The sequence below is a fragment of the Thamnophis elegans genome, chromosome 13 (assembly GCF_009769535.1).
Source record: "Thamnophis elegans isolate rThaEle1 chromosome 13, rThaEle1.pri, whole genome shotgun sequence".
Taxonomy (NCBI): Eukaryota; Metazoa; Chordata; class Lepidosauria; order Squamata; family Colubridae; genus Thamnophis; species Thamnophis elegans.
In genome coordinates, this window is record NC_045553.1 from 17,975,426 (window position 1) to 18,002,130 (window position 26,705).

Consider the following 26,705-nt stretch of genomic DNA (forward strand, 5'->3'; position numbering starts at 1 on the left):
AATGCAGTATTCCAAGGCCATATCAAGGCATTATAAAATGGTATTAACACTTCATGTGATCTTGATTCTATCCCTCTGTTTATGCAGCCTAGAACTGTGTTGACTTTTTTGGCAGCTACAACAACCTACTAGCTCATATTAAAATAGTTGCCCACTAGGACTCCAAGATCCCTCTCACAGTTACTACTATTGAGCAAGGTACCACCTATACTGTACCTGTGCATTTTGTTTTTCTTGCCTAAATGTTAAACCAGTGTTTCTCAACCTTGGCTACTTGAAGATGTCTGGACTTCAACTCCCAGAATTCCTCAGCCAGCATTCGCTGGCTGGGGAATTCTGGGAGTTGAAGTCCAGACATCTTCAAGTTGCCAAGGTTGAGAAACACTGTGTTAAACCTTACATTTCTCACCACTGAATTTCATTTTCTTAGACAGTGCACAATGTTAAAGTCTGTCAACATTCTTCTGTATCTTGAGACTATCTTCTGGAGTGTTGACTATTCCTGCCAATTTGGTGTCATCTGCAAATTTGATGAGTTCCCCATTTATTCCCTCATCCAAATCATTGATGAAGATGTTGAAAAGTACTGGGCCTAAAACAGAGCCTTGGGGTACTCCACTGCATACTTCCCTCCATGTAGATGCAGTTCCATTGAGGACTACACGTTGAGTGCAGTTGGTCAGCCAGTTATGAATCCACCTTGTGGTGATGCTGTCTAACCCACATTTTTCTTCATCTAGTAATAGGTTATGGTCTACCTTATCAAATGCCTTACTGAAGTCCAAGTAAACTATATCGACAGTATTCCTCTGGTCCATTAATTTTGTTTCTTTGTCAAAGAATGCAATAAGATTAGTTTGGCATGATCTGTTTTTGACAAACCCATGTTGGCTTTTGGTTATTTCTTTGTTTGCTTCTAGATGTTTGCTGATTTGTTGTTTGATTATCTTTTCCAGAATCTTCCCTGGTATTGAAGTTAGGCTGATAGGTCTGTAGTTTCCTGGATCTATTTTTTTTCCTTTTTTGAAGATGAGAACTACATCAGTTCTTTTCCAGTCCTCTGGCAGTTCCCCGATGCTCCAGGATCTTTGAAAGATATAGTTCAGTGGTTTTGTGATCTCATCTGCCAGTTCCTTCAGAACCCTGGGGTGTAATCCATCTGGTCCTGGTAATTTGAATTTGTCTAGGGTCAGGGATGTGCAGTCACTAGAGGCAGGGGAGGCGTGGCCTCACCAGTCATGAGGAAAAGGAAATAATTTTAAAGAGTTTTTTTTAAATAATTAAAGCCAAGGTAGTTGCTACCAGATTCACAGTGACTTGGAACAGTGCTTAGTGTTTACTATAGGAGGAGGCCAGAGAAATAGGGGCATCCTGTGCATAAGCAATTTTTCACCTTTTAAGAGTTAAGCAAGGGTTAACAAGCAAAAAATTTCGTATGCAAAGGAGGCACGTGTTCTCTCGCCTCCTGTAGAGGGCATTTTTAGAGGCTTTTTAGAGTTCTCTGGGAGCAACTAGCTCAGTCTGACTCAGAGCTCTGGCCTTTCATGAGGGCAGACAGAAGCAGAGTTGAAATCGTCTCTGAAACAGCTGGAAAAGGTGCGTGTGTGGGGAGGGGGGAGGAATTCAAAAAGTTTGATCAGAAGGCAGCAGGGGAAGGGGGGGTATGGCAGAGGAGCTGCTTTCAAGCCTTTGGAAAATATATCCAATCCAACTTCCATGTTTGTGTTTGTTTGAGAGTGAGTGAGTGAGAGAGGGATCCAATTTCTCTGTGTTCGTGTGTCTGTTTGAGAGAGGGGGAGGGAGGGAGAGAGGGAGGAAGGAAGGGGAGGGAGAAGAAAAAGAATGGGAAAACTTATTTTGCAAAGGGGAAAAATGCTGTCGCTTTAAATCGGAACTGAGCATGCCTTGCTGTGGAATTCTGGGAGTTGAAGTCCACAACTCTAAAAAGCTGCCTCACCAGTCATAAAGCTCACCGCACGTTACTGTCTAGGGTAGACGGGTGTTCACTTACCATTTTCTTCCCTATTTTAACTTGTGTTCTTAATCTGATTTTTGTGGTGCTTTTTTTGATAGGTTGGACTGTTTTTCCCTTTGTGTGAAGGCAGATGCAAAAAATAAGTTACGGTATTTTTTGGAGTATAAGATGCACCTTTTTTGCCCCCAAAAGACAGTGAAAATCTGGGTGCATCTTATACACTGAATACAGCATTTTTGACCTATCAAAACCCGATCCCCTTTGCAAAAATGGACATGCAGAAGGTTTGGGAGGCTTGCAAAGTGCTCCTGTGGACTGGAGAGGGCAAAAACAAGCATATTTTATTTGCTCATTTTTGCCCCCCCATCCCTCAGGAATACTCTACAAGCCTCCCAAAGCCTCTGCATGCCCTTTTGTTTTTTGCAGAAAATGGTCCATTTTTTTGCTCATTCCCCACCCCCCAGCCCCCAGGAGCACTCTACAAACCTTCCAAAGTTCTGCATGCTCCTTTTAAAGCAAAAAATGAAGCATGCACAGGGTTTGGGAGGCCTGCAGAGTGCAGAAACTTTTTAAAATTTACCTCTTCAAAATCATGGTGCCTCTTATACTCCGACTTATAGTCCGAAAAATACGATAAGTAGTTCTGCTTTCTCCCTGTTGCTTGGCACCTTTCTCCCAGCAATGGACCAATTGTTTCCTTACTTTTTTCTTTTTTTAACATGTTGGAAGAAGCTTTTTTTGGTTATTTTTTTACTTTACATTTGTTGCAAGCTTTTTGTTGCAAGCCTTTATTTTAGTGAGTTTTAGCTTTCCTCACTTTATCTTTACAGGCTGGGACTATTTGCTGCTGCCTTAGTTATTTGCCCCTTATTCCACTTTTTATACTTGTCCTTTTTGTCTTTCAATTTGTCAGAGAGTTCTTTATGCAGCCATGCTGGTTTCTTTTGAGAGCTATTATTTTTCTTCTTCATTGGTATTGTATTAGACTAGGCTTTTATAATCTCACTTTTCAAAATTTCCCAAGCTAAGAAGTTGTTTTCCCCTTGAGGATTCTCATCCATGGAATCCTTCCCAAGCTCTCTCTGAATTTATTGAAATTAGCTCTCTTAATGACCAAGACTCTTGTTTGACTTTGTTCTACTACTTGTGTTTGTATAATGTTGAATTCCAATATTGCATGATCACTTGAACTCAAGGTTCCTGTAGCTTCAACACCTTCTATCATTTCATCTCTGTTAGTGAGAATTAAGTCCAATATGGCTGATCCTCTTGTTCCCTTAGTTTAGTTTAAAAGAATGTCACACACTTTACAGGAAGGTCTTGCAATTAACTGTAGAATTAAATTCCTCCTAGTTACATTTATCTTCCTTTCCACATCCTGGTTGAGAAGAATTCCTGGAAATCCTTAGCCCAAGATAAACAAACTCAACTTAAAATCTTGATTGCTTCTACAGTTATTATTATAATACAAGAGTATTAAAGCTGATTTATTCCAGTTTATAATCTTATGTTTGGCTACTCTAATTCTATTACCATAAAATCACAGAATTGTGGAGCTCAAAGTGATTACAAAAATCATGTAGACCAACTCTATCATTTTAGAATTTCTGTTTATACTGGTCAAAGATTTAAAACTGGGAAGGCTCAAAGCCTCTTGCAGGAGAGTTCAGGCTGGTGCTTGACTTGTGGAATAAATTGCAATGGACCATATTATTTTACTGACAGCCCCCAGAACATTTATGACTGGTCACTGACAGTGAATTTAGAATAGAATAGAATAATAGAATTGGCCATCTAGTCCAACCCCACCCTTGCCCAAGCAGACCCTACACCATATTTCTGACAGATGGCAGTCCAGTTTCTTCTTGAAAGGCTCCAGTGATGAAGCTCTCCAACTTCTGAATGCAACTTCTGTTCCATCAGTTGATAGCTTTCGCTGTCAGAAAATTCCTCCTTATTTCCAGGTTGAATATCTCCTTGTTCAGTTTCCATCCCTTGTCTGGCCTTCAGGTGCTTTGGAAAATAGCTTGACCCCTTCCTCTCTGTTGTAGCCCTTCAAGTATTGGAAGACTGCTACCCTGTCTTCCTCTTCACTAGACTAGCCATACCCAGTTCCTGCAACTGTTCATCGTATGTTTTAGTCTCCAGTCCCCTAATCATCCTGGTTGCTCTTCTCTGAACTCTCTGTAGAGTCTCAACATCTTTTTTTATAGTGTGGATGCAGAATTCTAAATGTGGTCTTACTAAGGCTTTCCAAGCCAGTTCTCCAGGAAGAGCATTTCTTAACCTGGTATCACCAGAATCTCACCACCCAGAAGCCAGCTGTGATTCTTCCCCAGCTGGAACCCTGCCTTGGTTAATCAAGAGGCCCCTGGGGGCCAAGAGCTACCCTTTACTCATTTACCTTTTAGGACATTGAGAATGAAGAAAAGGACTGCTCCGGCTGCTGGCCTTGGGGCTGAGAATATAGTATATTTGTCCAGTGACATATTCACTGGTTTCATCAGTTCAACACGATAATTCTTGAGGTCCTCCAATGTCAAGGTGCCACCTAAACAATGACAGAAAAAGAGAGTGAATCTTTCGATCCTCCTAGGAGGTGATACTTTTCAGAAAGGAGGTGCATGGGGGTCTCCCTCTCAACTTGAAGCTCCAGGAGAAGCTGCAGACCATGAACAGATATGAGCCTAAGAGCTACCATAGTGATCAACAGATGGCCTTCAAATCTTTCAACAGCTAACTGTTCTCTGCCCCTTTTTCTGCAGAGAACATCTTGGACTATGTATCCGCAATTAGTGGACTTTGGTGCAACTTCATGCGAGATCCATTTTGGAAAAGTGAGACTGCTGGGAAGACCTCTGGCTAGCTTAGCCATTTTGGGCCCTTCCCCACCTGAACCAAACTGTGATACAAACACGAATGTATCATGATTTTGTCTTTTTCTTATCTGCAGCCCAAGCCTCAGTCAACTTTACATCATCTTTTGTTCTACTGGTGAGAAAGTATTGCCTTTTCCCTTCCCCCAATCTCCATTTTGCTATGAGGCTTTGACCTCATGGCTTCACTGACCCCCTGCAGAGGGTGCAGAGATCCTCGCAGGCTGGACTGAACCTGGCACCTCTTGGCTGTTCCAGGCCAGAATGGACAACTCACCCGGGGGACAATTCAACAAATACAAAAGTTAAATTAATTTCAACAGAACCGCGGCCAATAATAATAAAGAAAGCCAATCCAGAGTTACAAATATTTTGACAAAAATGTGGTCACCAATAAGAATAACTGAATGAAATGATTTAGACTGTTGAATTGTCCTGCAGTGAGTTGGCCATTAGTCACAGTGAGTTGGCTGTGGTGAGTTGTCCTTAGACCTGTTCCAGGCTGGGTCAGCGTCTCTCCCCTCTAGTTTCACTCTGCTTTGGACATTGGGAGCCTTGGGGCCTTTTCTCTGAGACTTTCTCCTCTTAGACCAGGTCTTGAAGCAGTCTGAACAGCTGCTAACCAGTGGGGGTAGTCGAGGGTGGTCCCAAAGGGAAGTTGGGGGTAAGAAGAAGAAATCTCCTGAGGTCTTTTGGCTGTTGTTGTTTTTGAACAGCCATTCTTTTAGCCTGCTTTTAGCACAAACACCATACATGAAATGAACCTGACTTTCTCCCTCTCCCCCCCCCCCCACCCTTTGAAGAGAACACGAAAGGCATAACTGAGATCAGACAAGTCAAGCTAGAGCACCGTCTCGCCACAGCTTCGGCCTTTCTTGGCTGATGGTCTGGCATGTCCCCTGTTCATGGGAACTGAGCGGCTGCATCTCTCAGATCTCAGGTGGAGACCACTTCAGGATTAAACAACCTTGTGACTGGCAGGAACCTGAAGAGTAAGTGGCTTGGGAGAATGGTGCAACATAGCCCTACCTTCAGCTCTGACATCTTGCACTAACTTTTCTGCCGTCCTCCCAGAGTAGAATTCTTCGGCCCCGTTTTCTGCCACGGCTTTTAGGGTCTCCTCCAGGGCTGCCCAGTGCAAGGCCTCTCCGTTGCTCAGGACGGCTCCTTGGTCATTGCAAAGCAGGTGGCTGAAAGAGAGGCCAGGAAGGATGCCCATCAGCGGCTGCATTCTTCAGGCCTCTCTACGGAAGCCCCAATTTAGCCTGTACACACAACTAGCTCTGGTCAATTCCAAGAATGCAGGCAAATCTCTGATCTATGGCCAGACAGGACAGGTAATCCTTGATTTACAACAGTTCATTTAGTGACTGTTCAAAGTTACAACAGCATTGAAAAAAGTGACTTGTGACCGGTTTTCACTTAACAGCATCTTCCAGGTCAGGCAATCAAAATTCAGGTGCTGGGGAATAGACTCATATTTATGACAGTTGAGGTGATCCCCTGGGATACGTGATCCCCTTTTGCGACCTTCCAGCAAGCAAAGTCTATGGGGAATCCAGATTCACAACATCCTTGTCACTAAATTAACAACTGAAGCCATTCACTTAGGAAATACAACAAGAAAGGTTGTAAAATCAGTGAAACTATCTCGCTTAGCAATAGAAATTTTGGGCTTAATTGTGGTCATAAGTCAAGGACTGTCTGTACTTCATTTCTCCTGAGACTGCTGAGGATAATTCTGGCCAAATGCGGATTCCATGCATTTCCAAATATGGCCTGATGTGTGGCTCTTCTTCATTGGTGTGGGGTTAAAGGTCCTGTGGACGGGAGTGGCTGAAACTCCCCATGACCAAAGTGGGGGGAGGCAATTTCCCTCACTCTGCCCTTTCCCTGAAAGTGGGGCTCTGGTGGCCAATCCCCCACCATGCCATGTAGAAGGACACACACACAAACACATGCACACAAACACATGCACACAAACACATGCACGCATGCACATACACACACCATGGAGAGGGAAGGGAAGGGCTAAATCTCTTCATACCCACCCACCCTCTACAACTAGGCAAGGAGAGTGCTGGACCTTAATAGAGATAGCTGGGGGACAGCAGGGGAGAAAGAGAGAGAAGAAAGACAAGGTAAACTATTCCCCCATCTAGGCTTATCCTTATCCTTCCTGGGAAGCTGGAAGGATCATAAGGCCGAGGTCCCTTCTCAAAGGAGAGGGAAAGCACATGCCAGTCAAACAATGGAGATCTGAGAGGGTCTTGTGATGATCAGATTGAGCACAATCTGGAAACACAGCGATGCTACCTAAATGTCAGCAGAGATTTGTGAATGACAAGCTTTATCCAACTGCCTTCCTGTTTGTATTGAATAATTTTATGGAGAGTGTTTTGCAAGGCATTGAAGATCTGACTGTCTATTCTCCCCCCACCCCCAATATTTAGGTCAGATGGCTTGGTTCTTATTGATGCTGAGGGGGGTCCTGGCTTCTCCTTGGGAGGTAGGGGAGGGGCTATATGCGGTGGGTTTGTATGTTTTAATGCTGTGAGCCACCCCAGGGTGTGAGATGGACGGACAGCTATTGAAATCAAATAATGGGAATAACAGGAATGTCATCGCAATATATCTTATTTGGGCAAAGCAGGTGACATTTTATACTTTAATTAGCAACATTAAACATGGTCAACTGTTGACTTGATTATTACACTCACACACCCTTAGTTCCTAATCAAACTGGAGGATTGTAGTAAGTGGTAGTATAGAGCTGAAGAAGCTTCTTGGATGAGAAGTGAAACGTCTTCAAAGAAAAACCAGAAAGTCCAATTGCCTCTTGAAAAAGCACCTTTGGGACTATTAACGGCTACCACAAGATTTAGAATAAGAAAGTGGAGGGGACGGGTCAGTGACGTGCAGTCAGGGGAGGCAGGGGAGGCAGGGCCTCACCACTGTCATCATGAAAAGAAAAAAAAATTAAAAGGAAAAAGGCTGAGGTAGTTGCTGCCAGAGTCACAGTGGATGACTCTGCTTAGTGCTTAACTGTTTAAAAAAGCCTCTAAAAAATGTGCCCTCTGCAGGAGGAGGCGGGAGAACCACATGCCTCATTTAGTCTGACTTTTATGATTACTTGAGCAGTTAAGCAAGGGTTAAAAGGTGAAAAATTCCTTATGTAGATGAGGCACGTGGTTCTCTCGCCTCCTCCTGTAGCGGGCACTTTTTTTAGAGGCTTTTTTAAAAACAGTTAAGCGGAGTCATCCATTGGAGACTCTGGCAGCAGCTAACCCAGCCTGACTTCAGCAGCTCTTGCCTTTTTCTTTTTACATTTTTTACATTTTTATTATAGTAGACAAGAGGAGAATTGAAATCCTCTGTGAAACAGCTGGAAAAGGTATGTGGGTCGGAGGGAGGAATTCAAAATTATTGTAATTTGTAAGTAATTGTAATTTGTATTATTGTAAGTAATTTGTGTGTGTTTGTGTGTGTGTGTTTTACCCGTCTCTGCTGGCGTGCGAGTTGGCACTTTCTTTTTTATTTTTTAAAGCCCTGCCGCCACATCTGCCATAGAGCAGGATGCGTCCCGCTCTATGGCGGACACGTCGCTGGGACTTTAAAGCCCTGCAGCCCTTTAAAGCCCTGCAGCCCTTTCCGAAAGCCCCACCGAAGCCCTGCCACCGCGTCTGCCACAGAACGCCATACATATGTCCCGCTCTATGGCGGACACGGCGGCAGGGCTATGGAAGAATAGAGTGGGACACGTCCCGCTCTATGGCAGATGCGGTAGCAGGGCTTTGGCAGGGCTTTCGGAAAGCCGTGCTGGGACTTCAGCGGGGCTTTCCAAAAGCCCTGCCGAAGCCCCGGCGCTGGCAGACATATGGCGGCAGACGTAGGGCGGCTTTTGCCTGCTTGCCTCACCGGCCATAAATCTCACCGCAGGTCACGGGTGTATTCAATAAAAAATGTTTTTAAAAAAGTGTGTCAAAAGGGTTGTAGGAGACATTCTTAGTCTGGCGATGTTCAGAATTGCTGTAAAGGATCCAAAGAAGGATACTGGCCTGCCATTGGCCAATCCCACGTTTCAAAGTTTGATCTCACCATGAGGATGAATTCTTCAAATGCGACTCTAGGAATTTTAGAAACAGGCTCAAAACATCTGATACCCGGATCCCAAGGCCAAGCATCTGGATGGTGGGTTCAAAAAGGTCCTTCCATGGCAATCTGCCATAGCGTTGGTGAGCTTCTTTATAACCACGAAGTTCCCCAGGAACAGCAATCCATTGAGGCCCTACCGAAGAAAGGCATTATGGATCACCCTAATTTTATTGTTAGACTGCTTGGTTTAGTTCCAGAACTCCCTTGTGGCTTGTAAAAACGTATTAAAATTATGAGTAGAAAAATCTGAGTGTCTACCTCAGTGTTCCTCTACCTTAAAAACCTTGATAAGATGTGCGGATTCTCATCACCCAGAATTCCACAACAAGCCAGCGAACCACAAATCTTAAAATCAGTAAAGCTGAGAAACAGCAGTCCTGCTCATTCATCCTAGCAAAACCCTTTCAGGTGCAAGTATGGTTGATGTTTTTAAGAGTCATAAGTCAGAAGAGATTGGCTGATATTATCAATGTTCACCTGTATGTTTGTCTCTGCTTAAGGAATACTCCTTGGGACTAAAGAGGCTAAGTTCCTCCACATTTGAGGTCTTTTGAGATATTTAAAAAGACTTGTCTGAAATGGTATGATGGTCTCCTGTTTGATCATCGGGTTGGACTAGAAGGTCCAACTAGACCCAAGGTCCCTTTCAGCTCTATTCTGATTGATTGATTGACACCTGAAATTCTATCAGTCTTATGGCATCTAAGAAGATGAGCACTCAGCCGGTTCACATTGGTTCAGGCGAACCAGTTGTTAACTTTTTGATCTGGGCTTTGATGATTAAATATGGAAATAATGTAGACAAATGTTAATCTTAGAGTAAGAGCTTGATATATGTTTTACTTATAACTGTACCAATGAAACTTGCAAGTCACTCTTTTTCTTTCCTGAGCCTTTTCTTTTTTTCAAATCTGTTTTTTATTTGTTTATAGCTTTGTATTTTTTTGATGTATGAAGAATCAACTACTTAGCCATTATAATTCTACATTCCTTATTTACAGAAATTATATCAAAATTTAGAATGAAATGCACTGGGAGCCATCTGATATGAGGCAGGTTCTAAGTCCCTCTAACCAAAAAGTGTTTATTGATGGAAGAGAATATTGGTAGCTCAGAGTTGAACTGTGGGGTCCTTGGTGCTCTCTGAGCTTGATGGTTTTCTTGCAGATGTTTCATTACCAAACTAGGTAACATCATCAGTACTAGAAGGGTGTGGAGTTTGCTCTGATTTTCATATACTCGTGGCTTACCCTGTCAGCGTTGATGAGTTACTTCACAAAAAGTGTTTTGATTGGTGCCAGGTCTCTACAGCCTCAGGCAGAGAAGGGCTACTCCGCACCCCTCCCTCAAATGTTCTTTAAAATACAGAGTTTCCCAGCATTCCTTTAGAAACCTCCAACATGCAAACTGTGGTTACTCAGCCTAAAACGAATCCTCTTTATCTGGAGCTTCAAAATTTGCTGTTTGGTGGTGGTGGTGGTAGCTAAAAGTCAGTCTACATTTAGTGTACATCTGACTTTGGCGATATTTCTTCATAACCAAACAAAAGTGTATTTTCTGTGCAGTTCACATCTCTTGCTCACTGGATCTGGATGTCACAAAGCAAAGCACACATTTTGTAATTAACCCCTGCGCCCCGTTTTGGCTGGCAGAGTGCTGCAGGAGGCTAAATGCTGTCATGCCCCCTGGCTACGCCCACCCTGGCCATGCCCACCCACCCAGTCATTAGGGCAGAGAACCGGTTGTTAAATTATTTGAATCCCACCATTGCATCTAAGTGGCACAATGCAACACTGTAAGCCATGCATTGTTTTAATTAAAAATTGTTGAATAAGCTACAGTGGTCTAATTCACACAGAATCCTAAGCCATTAATCATAGGTTGCACAACTCAACTGGATTCACACACTGGACTGAAAATATTTATAATGGTTTGGGAAGGGGAGGGAGGCCAACCAATGTACTGATGCCATCTTAGAGAAGTTGCCTCTATGGAGAAACCACCTCTTGGGGCTCTTTTCCCAAAGTAGCTTCATGTTTCTTCCAGTGGAAATGAGGTCATTGCTTGGTGTACATAGGCTGATTCTCCCAAAGAGATAAAAGAACAGGGTCTCAAGCCTCCTGGCATGCATTTCCTCTCCAGCCCCATTGATACAAGCCATTGTATTATTGAATTGTACAGTTACCTGGAAGTAAAGTGCCTCCACACTTTTTCAGCAAGCCTTCAGTGATGTTTTGGGGAGCCCTTTCACGAGCATTGAGCACCTCAATTTTTCCTGCAGTCCAAAGGAGAACACATTGAAAAAGCCACACAGCTTCCACGGAGGTGATGAATAACATCCAACATCCTGACAAAGTTTACCTAGATTCAAATCTCAAATCTCTTATTTCACTCACAAACCCCATATTCACATATAAAGCTATAGTTTGATGGTAGCTTAGGCTTCCTTAATATTCCTAGGTTCTTAAAAACCTAGGATTCAAAGTAGTCAAAAGTGACCAACCATCCTTTTTTTGAGGAGCAGTACATGCTGCTACATTAATGGTTCCACCTGAGACCACGTCTTCTCGAGGTTGAACCTACCTGTTGGTGCATCATAGATGGTGAAAATAACGCCTCCACCCAGGCCCATGCTCTGTGGATTCAGGACTGATGTGCAGACCAGGGCCGCAATAGCTGCATCTACGGCTGAGCCGCCATGTTTTAAGATGTCCCTGTGGGGGACATAAAGAGGACGGAGCATGAAACATCAAAAGCTGGCAGCAGAAGAGCTTCTCCTGAGAAATAGCAATAGCACTTAGCCTTATAGTGCTTTCCAGCTCTCTCTAAGCAGTTGACAGAGTCAGATTCCTGCCCCCAACAATATGGGTCCTCATTTTACCCACCTCGGAATGAGGGAAGGCTGAGTCAACCTTGAGCCTGATGATATTTAATCTGCCAGATTGCAGGTAGCCAGCAGGCAACAGAAGTAGCCTCCAGTACTGCCTCTAACCACTGCACTGAACTCTAACTACTGTGGCTCAGAAATCAGGCACAATGGGCTTCCACAGAGGAAGACTGGATCACAGCAGAAGCAAAATACCTGCCTGCCTGAAAGGCACAATGATGCCCTTCAACAGGCAGAGGCTAGTGACCAATGGCTGCTGATTGAACTGTGATGGAGAGCAGGACTTCACCTGAAGACAGCAGACCATCTCTGGGGATGCATATGAGTTCACAAAGTATCGGCAGTTTTCTCTGCCAACTCTTGTGTTCTTGTCCTCAGATTAAGCGAACAGAAGAGCTCAAAGGAGAATTGCAAAACAATTCATTAGCAGGAAGGGACAGGGAAGAGGAGAGAATGTCTAGACAGCCAGGGATCCTGAGGAATTGCATGCTCAGCTATTGTGGAAAAAGAGAGAGCTCATAAACAGTTGCTGTTGCAAGAAATGTTTCCTGAAAGTGGCTGATAAGTGCTGATTGTGAGCGAGTGAGTGAGTGAATGCCTGCTTGTTCTTGAGTAAGCAGAGTTGCAGCCTAGGAATATAACGCAACCAGCTTTTGGAGAGGGAATTTGCTGGGCAAACATACTGTACAGAGGCAGCTAATACATTTGTTCATTTGTTTATTCATTTGTATTAAACCTTTATTGTTTTTTTATAAATGACTAAAGATGACAAACATACCTAATACATCTTCCTACTTCTATTTTCTCCCCAGCAACAACTTTGTAAGGTGCACTGGGCTGAGAGAGAGAGTGTCTGGCCCGAAGTTGGAACAAAGTTTGTGAAGACAGTGTGTTGAATGATTGTAATAAATTTTCCCTGCCTGTCTTTCTACTAGTGCTGCTTAAATAACAGAAGAACAGACATAATTCAGAAATCCTGAACTACAAATAGCAAGCAAGTAAGATAGATAGAGGCTGACATGATGACCAGATAGATAGATAGATAGATAGATAGATAGATAGGTAGGTAGGTAGGTAGGTAGGTAGGTAGGTAGGTGTCAGCCTCTGCTTTGCTGTTGCTTCGACTGCCATGAAACGGGGAGGGAGGGCATGGTATTTGGGAGGGGTTACTCATTGTGCTGGAGGAAGGTTCTGGAGTTCAGCTGCCTGTCTGACTACGCATGAGTAGGAAATTCCTGCCAGGACTAACGGCACCGACATTCCATCTTCATGATGCCTTTTGAAGTTATCTCACACCTGACACTTGGGAGAATTATGATTGGACTGTAGCTGTGATGCCAAGGGGTGGGGAATGGGCTATTCTATATATCAATTGCTTTCGTGCCTAAATAATCAGACTTTGCTTCGCTATGCCTTTAATCATTTATAATTAGTAAAAGTACACTTGATTTCTACTCATGGAGTCTCGTGGTCTTCTTTCCTAATTATCTAATGGAGAGGTTCTGACAGTAGGTAGGTAGGTAGGTAGGTAGGCAGGCAGGCAGGCAGGCAGGCAGGCAGGCAGGCAGGCAGGCAGGCAGGCAGGCAGGCAGAGTTAGCTGCTCATCTTTGCTTTCTTTGAAGCTTGCTAGCAACTGCCAGGGTGACGTGGTGGACGTGTGAAGGGATGCTATGGGAAATGGGGGAGTATGAACACTAATAGGAACCAGAGGTGCCAAACAGAGCCATCTGCCGAGCTTCAAGGGTGCCAATCCTGGGAAAGGAATTTACACTGGCACCTGAGGCACTGAGTTCCCAAAACATCAGAACAAGACCTGATTGGACTGCTCTCCCAGGGGGGAGGGTTTTGGACATTGGGGATTGCTTTCAATATACTATTTTAGGTTGCATTAACAGAGGGATAGAATCAAGATCATGTGGTGTTAGTACCTCTTTATAATACTTTGATAAGGCCACACTTGGAATACGGCATCCAGTTTTGGTCATCATATTATAAAAAAGATGTTGAGACTCTGGAACGAGTGCAGAGAAAAGCAACTAAGATGATTAGGGGGCTGGAAAACATATGAAGAACGGTTGCATGAACTAGGTATGTCTAGTCTAGTGAAAAGAAGGGCTGGGGTGACATGATAGCAGTCTTCCAATATCTGAGGAGCTGCCAGAAAGAAGAGGGAGTCAACTTATTTTCCAAAGCCCCCGAAGGCAGGAGAAAGAAGCAATGGATGGAAACTAATCAAGGAGAGAATAAACATAGAATTAAGGAGAAATTTCCTGACAGTGAGACTAATTAGCCAGTGAAACAGCTTGCCTTCAGAGGTTATAGGGCAGGGTGTCGATTTCATTGAAGGGCCACATCAGGGTTGTGTTTGACCTTGGGAGGCCATGGCCAGCTCAACGTTACTCATGGTGGGGAGTGCCTGTGGTGGCCCAAGCACTCTGCCAGGAAAAACAGGCTCCCAAACTCTGTTTTTGGCTGTGCCAACCTTCTGTAATCCTCTGCCAGCGAAAAACAGAGCTCTGTTTTTGCTGGCAGAGGCACCGTGGACTGGTCCATTGCTGTTTCCAGGGCAGCCCCATGGGCCAGATCTAAGCACCCTGCAGGCCGGATCCAGCCCCCAGGCCTTGAGTTTGACACCCCTGCTGTAGAAGTTCCATCGCTGCAGGCTTTTAAGAAGAAATTGGACAGCCATTTGTTTTCAATGGTATAGGTTTTACTGCTTGAGCAGGGGGTTGGACTAGAAGATCTCCAATGTCCCTTCCAACCCTATTATTCTGTTTTTCTGTGTAGTGAATGATCCAAAATGCAAACACAGAGATATTGTTGTTGGACACCCTTTGAAGATTACGGTGCCTTTATGGGGTCCATTTGGAAGGATTCCAAATCTACCTTCACTTCAACGGCCAGTTTGAAACTTACTTGTTTGCTCATTTGTGTTCATGAGAAGGTTGGTATGTGTGAAAGATAACACAATATTGCTGAAGTCAACTGAGCTATCACCCACTGACCACAATACATGGCATCCTGGAGGTGATAACCACTGGGCCATCCTAATTCTGGTTATATTTGACAAGGCCATCAAAGTAAAAAGATGATGACACCTGAGATCTCTAAAGATCTTCCTGGTCTTGCAAGAAAAAGGTTGCAACAGAACTGAAATCCATCTCCAAAGGGAACCCCAATGAGTTTAGTTACAGAGGTTTTCTGTTTGGAAGAGGCCACGTCTCTTGAATTCTTTTCTAGGAATCAAGCAACACAGAGTCTGGCTCCACATCTTACAATAAACCACTCCCAATTAGTTTTTAAAGGAAATCATAATTGCCTGCATTTCAGTGGTGGGTTTCAAATTTTTTTGAACCTACTCTGTGGGTGTGGCCTCCTTTGTGGGAGTGGCTTGCTGACCATGTGACCTGGTGGGAGTGGCTTGCCGGCCATGTGTTTTCTCTCCCTCCCTCTCTCTCTCTCTCTCTCTCTCTCCTTCCTTTTATCTCTCTGTCCCTTTTTTCTTTTTTCTTTCATCTCTCTCTCACTTTTTTTTCTTTTTTCTTTCTTTCTTTCTTTCTTTCTTCCTTTCTTTCTCTTTCTCTTTCTCTCTCTGTGTGAGTCTGTCTCTGTGTGTGTTTGTGTGTATGGCTCTTTGCCTCTTTCTCCCTCCCTCCCTTTGTGTCTCTCTATGTGATTCTCTCTGTCTGTCTGTCTGTCTGTCTGTCTGTCTGTCTGTCTCTGTGTATCTCTCCCCTCCATCCTTCTGTGTCTGTGTCTGTCTCTTATTCCCTCTATCTCTCTGTGCCTCTGTCTGTCTGTCTGTCTCTATCACACACACACACACATAGACACAGAAACAGACACACACACACATACTGTGGTCACCTTATTGAGTGTTCCAATCACATTTGAAACACTCAACAACTGGCCTGTATTCATGGTTTTTTGCAGCATTCTGCAGACATGGGGGCAAAATATATGGTTAAAAGTACCTGGCAGTGGCGTTCTTCCCTGGGGAGCTCCACAGAACATCCCAAGACCAAAGGCTCCGGGATGAGGGATGGAATCTTCGCCGCGGGCCAGTAAAGCTTTGTCCACCAGAGGCAGCAGGACCAAAGCCCCTGCCCAACTGGCCCTTCCTCCCTCTGAGGGCGAGAGAGCCGGCTGCCCCGCTGCCTCTGGCTTCCTTCTGAGAGTCTCCACTCTCCGGGGCTGTAATTGTGCAGGCTGTGCATGCGTGCTTATGTTTTCCACGGGGTAATGGATGGGCTCCGGAATCGCTCCATGCCTTGGAAAACATAGGCGCGCGCAGGCAGCGGGGCAGCCGGGACAAGGGAGTGCAACCCGCACGGCTTGTTCAAACAGCAAAAGAAGGGACAGGAGAGGAGTTCAGCTGTTTGAAAAGCCCTGCTTGGAACTCCTCTCCTGTTCCTTCTTTTGCTGTCTGTACATGCAGTGCGGGTCGCACTCCCTTATCATTCATAGCCAGCTCGTTTCCAATTGGGGTGGGGATCCATGGAGAGGGATGGAAAAAATCGATTTCTTCCCCCCTCCCCCAATTGGAAACGAGCTGGCTGTGAAAGAAAAGGGAGCGCAACCCGCACTGCATGTAGAAACAGCAAAAGAAGGAACAGGAGAGGAGTTCCAAGCGGGGCTTTTCAAACAGCCGAACTCCTCTCTTGTCCCTTTCTTTTGCTGTTTGAACAAGCCGTGCGGGTTGCACTCGCTTTTCTTTCATAGCCAGCAGCTCATTTCCAATTGGGGGAGGGGGGAAGAAATAGATTTTTTCCATCCCTCTCCATGGATCCCCACCCCAATTGGAAACAAGCTGGCTATGAAAGACAAGGGAGCACAACCCGCACGGCTTGTTCAAACAGCAAAAGAAGGGACAGGAGAGGAGTTCGGCTGTTTGAAAAGCCCCGCTTGGAACTCTTCTCCTGTTCCTTTTTTTGCTGTCTGTACATGGAGTGTGAGTTGCGCTCCCTTTTCTTTCATAGCCAGCAGCTCGTTTCCAATTGGGGGAGGGGGGAAGAAATTGATTTTTCCGTTCCTCTCTATGGATCCCCACCCCAATTGGAAATGAGCTGGCTATGAAAGACAAGAGAGCACAACCCACACGGCTTGTTCAAACAGAAAAAGAAGGGACAGGAGAGGAGTTTGACTGTTTGAAAAGCCCTGCTTGGAACTCCTCTCCTGTTCTTTCTTTTGCTGCTTCTACATGCCGAGCAGGTCACGCTGCCTTGTCGGCAAGGGCGCTTTGCAGCGACAGGGGCCAGGAGTGGTACCGGCGTTCCCAGAAGTTAATTACTTCCCGGTTCACCGACCAACCAGTCCACACGAACCGGGGCGATCCGGGAGGACCCCTACTGCATTTAGACGCTATGTTAAGACTAAAACCAAAGAAATAAGTTTCCAGAGGTGAGTGGGATGTGTTCTGACCCCCACCTTGTCCGTTCAAAAATGAAAGCCAAACAGAACGTTCAAAGGAATGTTTTTATCCCGGCTCTTGCTGGCTTAGAGCCCAAAATAAACACAGATAAATGCTCTGGCAAAAGTCCTAACTCATAAACTGCTACAAAACAGGATTATATAAATCAAGTCACTTATCCAAGTGCTTTTCTCGATGGAAAACAGGAGTATATCAATCAAGTCACTTATCCAAGTGCTTTTCTCAATGGTTACACACAAATGGAGACGTTGACTAGAACAGAAACGGAACATTGACTTCTGCAACCAGGGCGTGGCACCATCAGTCTTTTATCCGCAGGAGATCCTAACGAGCCACAGCTGCTCGTTATCCTCTCCTGTGAGTCCTCAATTGTTCCTTACGTCGGTCAGCCCTTCTCCTGCGTGCATCCCGAAACAACTCACAGGAGGTTTCTGTGTCAGCCTCAGTCACTGATCAAAGGCTCAGTCATTACCTGGGGACCAACTATTCTCTCTGAGCCCTGCTCGGAGTCAGAACCCTGTCCAGGGCCTTCCGCCTCCTCCAGGCCTGACTCATAGGGCCCCTCGCTGTCAGAGTCTGATAGCAGCTCCAAAGGCTCCTGCTGAGCCACAACACTATCCCTCACCGCAGGGCCCTCCCCCCCGGGTCTGATGGTCCGGATGCGGTCTGGATGGGTTGTCCGTATGATAGGCTTGCAATTATCTCCTGTATTTCCTCCTTTGTCCTTCCGCTGAGTAGACCTCAGCCTGTTTGCCTCCTGATATAACTCCCAAATACTTTCAGGAACATTCCCTTTGATCCAATGCTCTCCCGCCACCTGGTAGCCACCCAGTCTCTCCTCACCCTGCTCGGCATCAACACCCTGTCCAGGGTCCTCCACCTCCTCCAAGGCTGATTCATCAGCCCCCTTGCTGTCAGAGTCTGGAGGCATCTCTAACGACTCCTGCCGGGCCCCAACACTATCCCTCACCGCAAGCCCCATCGCCCGGGTCCGACGCTTGGGATGCAGCCCGGAAAGGGTGATGACAGCCTCCACAGGACTCGGTCCTAGACACTGGTGGGCCACCGGGATCCCAGAAATGAAGTCCTGTGCTGCGGGGACCGGGGTCAGCAAGGGCTGTAATCTTGGAGAAGCCCTCCTCGCAGACCTGGCCCTTAGACACTGGACACACGGCACCACGCACTTCTGCACGTCATTTTTTAAGCAGGGCCGCCAAAACATACGGGATACCATGCGCAATGTCTGGAAAAAACCCCAATGTCTCGCTGCGGGAGTGTCATGAAACTGAGAGAGCACTCCTCGATGGATGGGCCCTGAGGGAACATAGAGCCGGTCCAGATACTTCAAAAGATCCCCCTCCAAAGTCCACGGGAAGCTGGCCCTACTTCCGCCTTTCGTCGCTCCACCCATTCGTCACCCCACTGCGCATCCCGTATCAGAGACCATATGCTCATGGGATGATAAACTGCAGCACAGGATGTGATGGGTAGAACAGTCCGGGGTAGAAGTGAGTCCGCAGGGTCAGAGTTCTCTGATTTCCTAGGCAGGGCATCCGCCCTTTGATTCCACACACCATGGATGCACGTTACATTGTACGAGTGGGGTATCAGAGCCGCACAAACGTGCCGGTTGTCCGACACAGTAGGTCATTGCTGAGGGACAGCCGCATGCCGCGCAACCCTCCTACTCTTCTTGGGGAAACTCCCTGCCAGGTGTCCAGGATCCCCACAGTAAAAACACAACCCCTCAGCACATCGTCTGTCCATCTCTGTGTGTGACACTCAGGGTCTGACAGCACCCAACTCCATGGGCTCCTCCCATTCAACTGCAGTCTCTTGATGAACCGGCATGCTAGTGGTCTCCTGGAATGCATGGCGAGGCCTCCACCTCTGCAGCCAGGCGTCTATCCGGAGGCAAGAGTGGACCAACGCGTCGAACGTCGGTGGCCTGTCCACCCTCGCCAGTTCATCTTGTAAGGCATCGGACAACCCGTCTTGAAAAGTGTCCATGAGAGCTGGTTCGTTCCACGGTGAATCCTGGCTACACAGCCGGAATTCAATCACATAGTCTTGTAATGAACCACTCCCCTGCTGCAGTGACTTAAGACGTCTGGTTACTGTTTCCTCCTTAATGGGATCCTCAAACATACGCCTAAAATACTGACAAAAACCCTGGAAGTCATCCAACAAAGGGCTAGGCTGAGTTAACAAGGGTGTTGCCCAACGGGCAGCTGTGCCTGAGAGCAAACTAATAAAAAAAAATCCCACCTTCGCCTGGTCAGTGGGAAAGTCCTCTGCTCTCAAACTCAGGAACAGCTGGCATTGTCCCAGAAACGCTGCAAACATGGCTTGACTTCCATCAAACTTATCCGGCATAGCCACTGGGCACTTCCTCCTTGGCTGGGGGTGGGGGGTTGCAGATCTCTGCAGTTGAGAAATTTGATCAGCCAACAATGCAATTTGCTGAGCCAGCTGGGAAGTCAGCCTCTGCTTTGCTGCTGCTTCGGCTGCTGTTGTAACGGGGAGGGGGGCATGGTATTTGGGAGGGGAATCATGATGTGCTGGAGAAAGATTCTAGACACTGACCTGACCATCTTACTGCGCATGTGGAGGAAGGGAGTTTCCCGCCAAGGTTAACTGTCTGGCATTCCATCCTGGTGATGTCTTTTGAAGTTATCTCCCACCTGACAGTTGGGTGCATTATAATTGGACTATGGACTGAGGTGCCAAGGGGAGGGGATTGAATTATACAGGATATTCTTTGCTTTCGCGCCTAATTAACCAGATTCAGCTTAGCTTTGCTATTGTTCGTTTATAATTAGTAAAAGTACACTTGATTTCAAACAAATGGAGTTGAGTGGTTTCTTTCCTGATTATTAAATGAAGTCACAGCTGACAATAAGCTGAATCTCAATTGCACCCATCCCGGAGCGAACAACTTCCGAGGGGGGTGCCCTCACAAGAAGAAAAGAAAATGTCTTTGCATGAAAGCGACCAGGAGGAAGAAGTGGGGGCAGCGGCGGGACCATCTCTAACAGAAAGACTGGCCGAACTGAGAGTGGAATAACCTGCCGTCCGTCCCAGATGGACTTGTGGTGTGGGACAGAAAGAGGAACCTGAGGAATTACAAGCTGGAATCACGAGAAGGAGGCCAAAGAAAAAACCAGCGGCTGACTAGAGTGGCACTAGAGAAGAAGACTACAAAATCTCTGACGCCATGAGGCTCCTCGAAGAGGCATGGAGTGAACGTCGACTTTGAGAGAGAGCTGTGGAAAGGGAGCCAACAGAGGAGCTGGAGAAAAGGTACTCAATGCATAGCTTAAGGGAAACTGGAGGGGCCGAAGGGGGATGTGCACAAGAAAACCCAGAACCAGCCTCCCCCTCTGCGGCTAGAGACATTCCAAGAGCAGGGGGGGCAGGCGACGCCGGATGGCTACAGTCCCATCCTTAAGCATAAAATATGATGGAGACCCCAGAGGCCTCAGGTTGTTTATTATTCAGGTCTGGAATTATATGGAAATATATGGGCCTGATTTAGAAACAGATGAAACTAAAGTGAGAATGGTGTTAATGGCTTTGGAGAAGAAAGTGGCTGACTGGATGGTCGGGCTACATAAATGCAATTCCCCTCTCCTGAGGAATTTTGATGAATTTATGGCAGCCATGAGAAGAAGGTTCGACGACCCTTTGACTGAGTGTCACACTAGGCTGAAATTTACGGCCCTCAAACAGGGAAAGAAAACTGTGCCTGACTATGTGCAGGAATTTCAGGAATTGTCAGCCTATATGAGGGGGTGGTCGGAAGAGGCCTTGCTGGATCAATTCGCTGATGGCTTGGATAAAGATGTTTACCAGCAATGCATAAATAGACGCCTTCCCCATCGTTTAGAAACTTGGTATGAAAATGCGGAAGATGTGGAATTGGATTTAGTCAGATTGCGTTGCATGAGAGAAGGAGAAGTTGAGAAATCCCCCCCAGCACCTCCTAACCCCCCCCCCCCCGCCCAAGGAGTGAAGGCAGGGGAACTTTTGCGGGCAAAGCCAAGCCTTTCGCTTGTTTCCGCTGTGGAAAAGAGGGGCATCGTGCTATGAATTGCCGCGTCAAACTGACTCAACCCGCTCCACCCCCACAGAGGGAGGTGAAATCGGAGAAGACTCCAAGCAAGAGGAGGGGGGCTGCCTTCGCTGCTGAAAATGTTTCTCGACGCTTCAAGCCAGAGGAGGAGGGAGACGGAAGCCCCAGCTCGTCTGACGAATCTGATGATGAGAATTCTCAGCGCTGGTCCTATGCTTATCCCAATTGAGATTTGAGTGCCCTCCTCTGGTGCAAAAGAAAAACTTTTAGCTCTATTAGACTTTGGGTGTTCCCGTTGCATGATAAGCCCTGAGATGGTGGAGAAACTGGGCTTAAAATTAAAGACTTTAAAAGTCCCTATTGCTTTTTGCCAAATTGATGGTTCTATTGTGGGAGGGGGCCCTGCTCATTTTTCCACTGAACCCATCGAGATGTGGATGGGTACCCACCAGGAATTAATAACTTTTATTGTGGCCCCTGGGATGGACCGGCCCCTTATCTTGTAGTCTGTTCTCAGCATGAAGCTGCTCCATAATTATATGAATGGAGGTTTGTCTGGGCAGAAATCAAACTGTTCTGACCCCCACCTTGTCCGTTCAAAAAGGAAAGCCAAACAGAATGTTCAAAGGAATGTTTTTATCAGTCCCGGCTCTTCATTTGATTTGATTTGATTTATTGCATTTCTATGCCGCCCTATTCCCAGAGGGACTCAGGGCGGCTCACAAACCAAAGTAAGGGGGGGGGGATACAAACAGGAGGAAAACAACGGACAAACAACTACAACAATTTAAAAACAATCAGCAACCACACAATTTGAGTGGGGACGGAGAACCCGTCAGCCCCAGGACTGTCAGAACAGCCAGGTTTTTAAGGCTTTGCGGAAAGCCTGAAGGGTGGTGAGGGTCCGAATCTCCATGGGGAGCTCGTTCCAGAGGGCCGGAGCAGCCACACAGAAGGCCCTCCTCCGGGTGGTAGCCAATCGGCATTGGCCGGTAGATGGAATTCGGAGGAGGCCTAGTCTGTGGGATCTAATTGGTCTGTTGGAGGTAATTGGCAGCAGGCGGTCTCTCAAGTACCCAGGTCCAATACCATGAAGGGCTTTATAAGTGACGACTAGCACCTTGAAGCGTATCCGAAGACCAATAGGCAGCCAGTGCAGCTCGCGGAGGATAGGTGTGACGTGGGTGTACCGGGGTGCACCCACAATCGCTCGCACGGCTGCATTCTGGACAAGCTGAAGTCTCCGAATGCTCTTCAAGGGCTGCCCCATGTAGAGCATTTATTTTGGGCTGAGAGCCCAAAATAAACACAGATAAATGCTCTGGCAAAAGTCCTAACTCATAAACTGCTACAAAACAGGATTATATAAATCAAGTCACTTATCCAAGTGCTTTCCTCGATGGAAAACAGGAGTATATCAATCAAGTCACTTATCCAAGTGCTTTTCTCGATGGTTACACACGAAAGGAGACGTTGACTAGAACAGAAATGGAACATTGACTTCTGCAACCAGGGCGTGGCACCATCAATCTTTTATCCGCAGGAGGAGATCCTAACGAGCCACAGCTGCTCGTTATCCTCTCCTGTGAGTCCTCAATTGTTCCTTACGTCGGTCAGCCCTTCTCCTGCGTGCATCCCGAAACAACTCACAGGAGGTTTCTGTGTCAGCCTCTCTCACTGATCAAAGGCTCAGTCATTACCTGGGGACCAACTATTCTCTCTGAGCCCTGCTGAGCCCTGCTCGGAGTCAGAACCCTGTCCAGGGCCCTCCGCCTCCTCCAGGCCTGACTCATAGGGCCCCTCGCTGTCAGAGTCTGATAGCAGCTCTAAAGGCTCCTGCTGAGCCATAACAGGGATGAATGAATGCAGCTAAGTTTTAAAAATTAACAATGTATTGAAGAGATGACAGCAAATAACATTACTGTATAATATGTGACATGCTTTAGGAGAAGTTTCAGCAATTATTTGGTATTTATTTAAAAGTTTTATATGGTTGCTATTTCATACAGATTAACAGAGTTGGAAGGGATGTTGTAGGTCATCTAGTCCAACCCCCCCACCCAAGCAGGAAGTTCTACACCATTTTGTCCAGTCTCTTCTTGAAAGCTGTCAGTGATGAAGCTCCCACAATTTCCGAAGGCAACTTCTGTTCCATTGGTTGGTTGTTCTCACTGTCAGAAAATTTATCCTTATTTCTAGGTTGAATCTCTCCTTGTTCAATTTCCATCTGTTATTCCTTGTCTGGCCTTCAGGTGCCTTGGAAAATAGCTTGACCCCCTCCTCTCTGTGACAGCCCCTCAAATGTTGGAACACTGCTATCCTGTCTCCCCTGGTCCTTCTCTTCCCTAGACTAGCCGTGCCCAGTTCCTGTAACTATTCTTCACATGTTTTAGTTTCCAGTCCTCTAATCATCCTGGTTGCTCTCCAAAACTGGAACGAGAAGCAAACCTGGATGCAGTATTCTAGGTGTGGTTTTACTAAGGCCTTATAGAGTGATATTAGTACTTTACTTGATCTTTATTGTATCTCTCTGTTAATGCAATTTAGGATTGCACTGGCTTTTTTGGCTGCCGCCGCACACTGTTGACTCATTTAATTGGTTGTCCACTAACACTCCGAGATCCCTCTCACAATTACTGCTATTAAGTGTGGTTTCACCCAGTCTATATTTGTACTTTTGGTTTTTCTTGCCTAAGTGTAAGACTTCATTTTTCTCTACATTGAATTTCATTTTGTTAGATAAGGCCCAGTGTTCCAGTCTGTCAAGATGCTTCTGGATCTTGAGCCTATCATCTAAGGTTTTAAGTAATCCTGCCAGTTTAGTATCATTCGCAAATTTGGCAAGTTCCCCTTCTATTCCCTCATCTAAGTAGTTTATGAAGATATTGAAGAGTACTGGGCCTAGGACAGAACCTTCTGGTACCCCACTGTTTACTCCCCTCCATGTAGATGTAGTACCATTAAGGACTACTCACTGAGTATGGTTTGTCAGCCAGTTACAAATCCATCTGATAGTGATGCTGTCTATCCTACTTTTTTTAGCTTACTAAGAAGTAGGTTGTGGTCTACTCCTCGCTGAAGTCTAAATATATTATGTCCATGGTATTTTACTGGTCTACTAATTTAGTCACTAAATTGAAGAATGAAATAAGATTGGTTTGGCATGATCTGTTTTTAACAAATTTATGTTAACTTCTAGTTATTACTTTACTCCTTTCTAGATGTTGACAGATCTGTTTTTTTATTATCTTTTCTAGTATCTTCCCAGGTATTGATGTTAGGCTGATTGGTCTGTACTTTGGGTCTGCTCTTTGAAGATGGAAATCACATCAGCTCTTTTCCAGTCCTCTGGTAGTTCCTCAGTGGGTCAGGATTTTGGGAAGATGTGATACAGTGAGGTGACATCTGCCAACTCTGGGATGTAATCCCAGAATTTCAAGCAGTGAACCTTTGCATGTACAATTAAAACCGACTGTTGAAAAGTGATCAGCCCCCAGGAGATACCTTACAACGGGGTGGGTAATGGGGGTGATCCCGGGGACTTTCCTGGATCAAAAGCGAGAAGCTCTGAATTGGTGTTGAGCTCCCCGGGCGCCGCTCCGCCTGCTTGGGAGCGGAGCTTAGACGAGCTAGAGGAAACGGGCGGGCGGCAGATGGAGCAACCACCCTTCTTCCCTGCTCGGCTCTGGGTTCGCGAAGCGCTCGAGCAGCGCTAAAAACAGCCCGTCGCTTTTCTCTCCCCCCCACCCCCGCCCCGTCCGCAGCAGCGCTACCACAGCAGCGTCCCGTTCCCGGCCGCGGTTAATAACTCCCTAGCCGCCCCGTTCGCGGTCCCTGACGGCGCGTCCCGCCCGTCCCTGTTTGGCTGCTTTCTCGCCTACCTGCCGACTTCCGAGCATCTGAGGGTGTCGGCGGCCACAGCCGCATGCCGATAGCGGGGAGGGTCGCACCTGTGGCGGTCGCGGAAGAGCAGCAGCAGCAGTCCCGCGCCCACCGCCAAGACGGCCGCCAGCAGCAGCAGCCCCGCGCTCCAGGCAGCCCGCCTCGACAGCCCCATCCTGCCGCCGTGGGCTGCGCGCTCTGCTGCGTCCACCGACGAGGCGTCTTTCGGAGCAGCTCTCGGACCGGGCTGCCCTTCGGAGGCTGGGAGGGAACAGGGACGGGCAGGCCCGCGCACCCGCTCCGCCCCCTCGAAACGCGCCCCGGCCCTTCCTCTCCCGGCGGGCGGCGGGCGGAGAGACCCGCGCTGAGGTTGGGGCTGCAGCTCTCCAAGTTCCTTCCAAGCCCGGACTTCGACGGCTCAGCGCAGGATTGGCGAAGTGCCTCCCTTCCCGGGAGCCAAAAGCAAAAGATGGAGTATCTCGAAAGTAGCGGAAAGCATATGCCAGCTGCGAATTCCCTGCTTGGGAGGGGAAAACGGGCTCAGCCTAACCCTGAGCCGTCTCTGTCGGGGACCCTCTTCTCTGGAAGACCCCCAGGACCAGGTTTATTTATTTATTTATTTATTTGTTTGTTTGTTTGTTTGTTTGTTTGTTTGTCTTGTATGCCGCCCACTCCCGGAGGACTCCGGGCAGCTCACAAAAGACAAGGGAAAAGGGGGAACGAGACAGAGACAACATATTAAAAACAAAACCAACATTCACAATTTCTGTGGAGGTAGATGCTTCTAAGCTCCCCCCAGCCTGCTGGAACAGCCAGGACTTGGTGGCTTTGCGGAAGGCCGGGAGGGTAGTAAGGATCCGGATCTCAACAGGGAGCTCGTTCCAGAGGGCCAGAGCTGCAACAGAGAAGGCTCTCCCTCGGGGAGTCACCAGCCGACATTGGCTAGCAGATGGAATCCGGAGGAGACCCAACCTGTGCGATCTAATTGGTCTGAGAGAAGAGGTAATCGGCAGGTGGCGGTCTCTCAGGTACCCAGGTCCGATGCCATGTAGGGCTTTATAGGTAGCGACCAGCACCTTGAAGCGGATTCAGAGACTAATAGGTAGCCAGTGCAGCTCACGGAGGATAGGTGTAACGTGGGTGTACCTTGGTGCACCCACAATCACTCGCGCGGCTGCATTCTGGACTAATTGGAGTCTTCCAATTAGTTGGGGACTGAACCTCTTGGAGAAAACCTCTCTTGGCTTGCTAAAAGTCAACGATGGCTGAATGGGACACAATCAATGGTTAAAAGCCCCCAACCTAGGCAAGAAGGTTTGGGTCATTATCAGCCATTCAGCCATGCTAGGGTGCAAATGGTCTCTTCCTTCCATGCAAGGCTTGGCAGCTCCGAGGGAGGCCTGCGACTCTTTTGCAGCTTGGC

At 46.8% G+C, this 26,705-nt stretch overlaps 1 protein-coding gene across 1 annotated transcript in view; it reads right to left on the minus strand.

Moving 5' to 3' along the window:
- GGT5 (gamma-glutamyltransferase 5) overlaps positions 1-25,680 on the minus strand; it is a 45,009-nt gene extending 19,329 nt beyond the window's left edge. The window contains exons 1-6 of the mRNA XM_032230027.1: positions 25,282-25,680; positions 11,590-11,720; positions 11,192-11,281; positions 8,950-9,139; positions 5,881-6,041; positions 4,380-4,526 (exon numbers count right to left, since the gene is read on the minus strand). Of these exons, the coding sequence (XP_032085918.1) occupies positions 4,380-4,526; positions 5,881-6,041; positions 8,950-9,139; positions 11,192-11,281; positions 11,590-11,720; positions 25,282-25,457 (895 nt within the window). The 5' untranslated portion in view covers positions 25,458-25,680. The remainder of the gene's footprint in view (positions 1-4,379; positions 4,527-5,880; positions 6,042-8,949; positions 9,140-11,191; positions 11,282-11,589; positions 11,721-25,281) is intronic.
- Positions 25,681-26,705: the final 1,025 nt, after the last annotated feature.